A 5,581-nucleotide genomic window follows, 5' to 3' on the forward strand; every position below is an offset into this window, starting at 1 on the left:
CAGCTGCTGTGTGTCCCTCCAACCTTAGACTCCTGCTCCACAACCCACGATACTGCCTGTGATTTCCTCCAACAAGGTGCCTAGATTCTGGAAGGGATGATTCAGCAAATGTATGCTCTAAACCTAGGGTATTCATTGCATTGTAAGCTCCGTGTTCCGTCCTTTCCACAATGTCTAGGGTCAGAGCAGCATTTTACAGGATGATAAATGACCGTTTTTCAGCTGAGCCCTGAAAGTGCATGCCTGACCACAAAACCCTCCAATTGCGGTTCTGAAATGTACCATGGGATCGACTTTCCAACCAGAATCACAGGCCAAGAGCACTCACGCCTTGGCCTAGCTTCAGCCTTTCCCGGTAGTTTTGATCCTGTGATTCTGCCCGTGGAAGAAATCTTTTTTTCTCTGCAGCATCCCTGTCTGACTTTGACGTACAAAGGTGTAATTAGAACAGCATGGAACAAGCAAGACGATCCATTTACCTCATCCCTAACATTTAAGTGCTTTAAAATATGGTTCTAATATCCTAGGTGCACGAGGCCAAATTCCCTTCTCCAGTTTCTCACATGCATGAGTAAATCCACACAGACTAAACCCCTTGGGTCTTAGGTTCTGCTTAGAAGTTTTTTTTTTGTTTTTTTTTTTTTGTTTTTTTTTAAAGAAAACAAATATTCCATTAAAACGACACAGTGTACTCTGCATATTTTTAGGACAATTAGAGTTTAGAATTCCCTCTTCTTCCGCCCACGGTAAAAGCTGCTTTCCTTAACTGTTTCCTCCCCAAGAATGACATTAAGCTGGAATAAACTGAAGGGCTTCCTTGTCTTTTAAAATAATCTTCTCTTCTTACATTGTCAAAGTACCCGCAGGTGGACTGAGACACTTGTTGTACCTTGACAAGGATCCAGGCTCCCCTGTACCTTGGCCAGATAAATCCTTTAGGGAGACAGTTATTTGTGAACCCAGGGGAAGCATTTACTTCAAACAGAAAAGCCAAACACCTTGCACGAAACAGAGAAACAGAAATGTGAGGCCATTCTCTACCATCTGCATAATTTAAGACAGGTCACTGGTTTGGGTGATTTTTCTTTAGCGTTTCTTACTATGTAAATACAAATTTAAGGGAGATAGGCTGGCTGTGCTCAACCTGGACCAGAGCTAAAGCAAGACCCCAGGGGAGGAAACTAGACAATCAGTCTTCATGAGGGCTGGAGGTGGGGGTGGTACTGGGAGAGGAAGGAGAACCGACCCCAACTCATGGCCTGTGTGCTTGGGTATGTTCTTAAGTTTGTGTCTATATAAAAATCTGCCTCCCCATGATGTTTGTGTCCATATGAATGTATACACAACATCTACATATAGCAGCTCCCTGCCCATTTGTCTGTGCTGTTGCGGCCATGTGTGAATATTCGTCCAGCCAATGCGTAAATCAAAGGTTTTCTTGCAACCAAGTTTGGAGCAACATCTTCGCAACAGTCACTATGTCATTCTATGTTCAAGTTCCAAGGCCCCATGACCACCAAATTTAAAAACAGAAGTGGATGTAAGACCCACGTGCAGCCTGCTTCTTATTCACTGCAAAGCATGGAAAAGCTTTCCTTCAAAGGAAGGAAAACCCCAGCCCTGCTCATTCTATGTTTTAGGCAGAAATAAGATATGCTTTCATGTGAGTCAGACTTGAAAGATGACCTGGATTCAGAGATGACTTGGAAAAATGCATCTGGGATGTCTTAGAAACTAGGAGTTATATTAAAGAATCAAAGAGAGAACTCATAACTTCCATAGGGAAAATGTGTTTTTTTATTTAAATTAAAAAAAATATCGTGAAAATTACAAACTGTTAAATACAGAAGACAATTTTATACAACTTAATAGAATAAGAAGGAAGTATATACATCACTTTTTAATAGGCGCAGATAGACTTGCACCAAACTTCAGGATTAAGCAATGGAAAATGTGACAACGCACATGTCCGTCGCAGTAAAGTTTCAGAATTCAAGTGATTCCAGGCAAGGGGCCAAACTCAACTTGGCTTCTTTCACCTTAAACAGCCCCCTTTGGAGTAAATCCACACTCTGAATTTTAAAGTGAACGGAGGGCCCTTTTCCCCCCGCCAAACATAAATTTCCTCTAGCACTATGTTAAGGCGAGCTGATAAACCAGTCCCTACGCTGTTAACCCTTCCACGGGAACAGTAGTTACTGCTGTCTCCAGTCCAGGGAGATTGTGTTTGTTTAAAAAAAAAAGTTTTATGTTTTTACTAGAATTAAATTTGACTTTTTGGTGTGTTTCTCTTCCTCCTTGTCTTCGAGGGCTCAAAGAGTCTGCTGCAAAGTGACTGACCACAGGAATACAGGGAGACGTTAGCATGCATTCCTGAGTCTTTTCTCTTAGATGTCTCATTCCCTGAACCGGAGTGTTAACAGTCCACCACCCAGACAACTCGGCGGAGTAAAATATGGGATCTGCCTCTTGGATTCACTGCTGGGAAAGTGACAGCAGGGGATGGTGGGTGAGCCGCCCTGGATCTCCCAGTTACACGTGTTTTCAGTCACCAACTGCTCCTTTAAGTAAGCAGATCCTTTTGCAGACTACTGGCCAGCGAGGAAATAGTCTGTCCAAGCTTCCTCACACCAGGCCATGTAGGATTCATCACAGAGTCTTAAAATCTAAAGACATCCTCCCAGCCCCCTGGGGATCTAGATGATCAGGAGTCTCAGGAAGGCAGTAAGTCTGTGGATGACATGCGCAGGACCACACAGCATATCAGAGTCTGGGCTTGGGATTCACAAACAGAGGACCCCCAACTCTGAACAATCTTGCCAGAGTATGCCCTTCTAAGTCTCAGCTACGTGACCAAATGCCATGTCGTGGAGGCCCACAGTATATCTTTTCCCAGCTCAGAAAACTGGGCTGGGAATAAAAAGCAGCATCAGAGCTAACAGTTTGGCTTGGTTCAACCCCACCATCACCCATTCTGGAAAGATCAGGAATATTCCCTGCACAGCCATTCGGAATGCAGGTTAGATTCTGGGGAAACCCTTCCAAAAAAAAAAAAATGTCATGCCAGCACATGATGCTGGATGGTCCCAGGTCAGAGTTCAAGGTCACAGGTTAGACAAAGGGTCAAGTAGCAGATTATTCTTATCATCTCAGCTCATGTTGACCAGTTTAAAAGTCGCCTGGTTTTCTCCTTACAGTAGGCAAATAGACCAGGTAGAGATCTCCAGCTTCCTCCCATCAAAAGTCCCCCTGCAACAAATATCCCCCTGCTCTATCCAGAAAGACCCCCTAAAAGAAGCTCTGTAACCTGTGGTGAACTAATGCCACAGGTTCACATTAAAGGCTCTTACAGCGAATCAGATCTAGAAGAACAAAGCTCTGGGCAAATTAGCAAACCGAAACTAGTCCCTTGGGACGCCCTAAGCCTTTGGCAGCCCTGGGAGTAGGCAGATGCTGCAGGAGTTCCCCGGGGCATCCCCTGAGAGTACAATCGCAAGGACATCCCACCTGCCGAGTTCCGCACGGGAACCCCGCCCGCCAGGACCCAAGGAAAGGTACACACCGCGCGTCTTCAGGCCTGTTTCAGCTGCAGGTCTACACCTCAGGCGTGCGGCGGACTCCAGGCTGCGGCTGGCCCCGTCTGAGCCTTGACCCCCACTACCACCACCACCACCCCACCCCACCCCCTATTCAGGGGCTTGCCGCGGGTCCCTTGAAGTGGCAGTTGCCCTGCAAAAGTGAAACCCGACACGGAAAGTGTCCTTCCTCGCTCTAAGGGTGCTGGTTCATAGGGTCACCTCCAGAGGGTCCTAGGGGGTGCTAGGAATTTTGATGGATGTTCTCCGAGGACCCTTCGCTGCTTTCGTTGAGGGGGGTCTCAGAAGTCTCCCCCAGCTCATCGTCCGCCCCTTCCTCCTGGATGGTGAGGTGCACATCGGGCGAGGAGGACTCAGAGCTCACGCTGTCACCCTCCATGGAGCAGAGGGTGCAGGATAGGGCAGGAGCCACGCTCTCCTGCAACACATTCAGCATCGTGGGCGCCTGCACCGACCTCAGGCCGGACAGCGTGGCCAGCGGCTTCATGGCCTCCCCCCAGAGCCGCTCCTCGTCCCTGTACAGCAGCAGGAGGCTGGCTTTCTTCTCCCGCCTCTTGGATTTCATGTAGCCCAGCGTGATACCAATCAAGAAAATGCCGTAGAAGGACATGACCACCAGAACGTAGAAGTATTCGTTGCCGTGGCCGCTGCCGGACACGGGGGACTCGAGGGGGGCGCTGGGGGCTGCGGTGCCAGCATCTGTGCTGTTCAGAGGCTCCATCTTCAGCATTGAAGCTCAGCTCACACTGCCAGGAGCTGGGGAGAAAGCTGCAAGTTAGGACTCTCCCACCCGACCGCAGTTACAGAAAAGAGGGCAGCGCCAGGTTTGTGGAACTATAGGGTCAGAAAGGTTTACAGCTGCTGCCTGGAGAAGTAACTCTAAGTCCCTCCTAGCGGTTAACAGGGGCTGGGGTGCGCGGGGAAATGGGCACCGGGAGGTGGGAGGAAATAAAAAGAAGACTTTCATTTTTTTTACATGTCCAACAAATTTTCATTTCATAAAGTGAACATGTGAAAAGCTTTGCTTCAATCAGTTTAAAAGCAAAAAAAAAAAAAAATCCCTTTAAGACAGGGGTGCAGAGAGAAAAGAAATAATGTCTGAATCCCTGGGAAACTTTTTGAGCTGATGGAGCAGAAAAAAAGAAAGTTTACATTTCGATGCCAAGCATCAACCTATTTTTAATTCAAGACGAAACTGCCTTAGAAAAAAGGAAAGGAAGAGAAAACTGCATCTACAAATTGCCGGGAGTAGCCTTTCATGTTTCTGAAGCAAAGTGGCATTGCTGACTTACCAAAAGCTGGCGAATTTGTCCCAAGTCCTGAATTCCTAAATGGTCAGGTCCAAGAGCCTTTTTCTTCCTGCGTGTGGGGCTCCGCGCTCTGACAATTCTGCCGCTGCTCTTGGGATATATAGTCAAGAAATGCATCGTCACGTGTTCTGGGAGGAAAATTTACAACAGAGGTTGGTCGTGGCAGAGTGAACAGTGAACTCACAGCACAGCAGTTCAACTTACTGAACTTTGCAGCTGTGAAAAGAAAAAGATTGGGAAGTGGGAAGAGCGTCCCACCCCCCAGCACCCAGCCAAAGTTTTCAGGTGGCCATGAAAAAGGAGAAAAGAATGTGCCCAGTTGGAACTGTTCCCCCCAGACTCACTCTCATTGAAAATTAGTTCATGCTTCATCTCCCTCTGGGGAAATAACCGTGATATCTATACAGGTTTTCAAAGACAGAAAGTCAAATACCTTAATTTACATAAAAGACAGTTAGAGGCAAGTGCAGGATTTACTATCAAGGAACCAGGGCTTAAGTTTCAGCTCTTCCACTGACTATGCAAATATAATAAATCCTCCCTGAGCCTTTCCGCTCCTCAGATTCCTGAACTGTAAAACTGTTGGACATTGGGGGCTTCAGTAGGTAAAATTATATGAACTACGTGAGTTTTTGAGTCCCTGTCAGCTTGATCACTCTAAGACTTAAGGCTGGA

At 46.9% G+C, this 5,581-nt stretch overlaps 1 protein-coding gene across 1 annotated transcript; it reads right to left on the reverse strand.

The window, feature by feature from the left end:
• Positions 1-1,774: 1,774 nt before the first annotated feature.
• On the reverse strand, positions 1,775-4,978 carry KCNE4 (potassium voltage-gated channel subfamily E regulatory subunit 4). The gene is made up of 2 exons (XM_086366020.1): positions 4,889-4,978; positions 1,775-4,352 (listed from the first exon to the last, which is right to left on the reverse strand). The coding sequence occupies exon 2, from the start codon at positions 4,324-4,326 to the stop codon at positions 3,820-3,822; it is 507 nt and encodes a 168-aa protein (XP_086222146.1). The 5' UTR covers positions 4,327-4,352; positions 4,889-4,978; the 3' UTR covers positions 1,775-3,819.
• Between the last annotated feature and the right edge of the window lie 603 nt (positions 4,979-5,581).

The sequence above is a fragment of the Bos grunniens genome, chromosome 2 (assembly GCF_055505025.1).
Source record: "Bos grunniens cultivar Pamir isolate PY7600 chromosome 2, Bosgru_T2T1.0, whole genome shotgun sequence".
In the NCBI taxonomy this organism is placed as follows: Eukaryota; Metazoa; Chordata; class Mammalia; order Artiodactyla; family Bovidae; genus Bos; species Bos grunniens.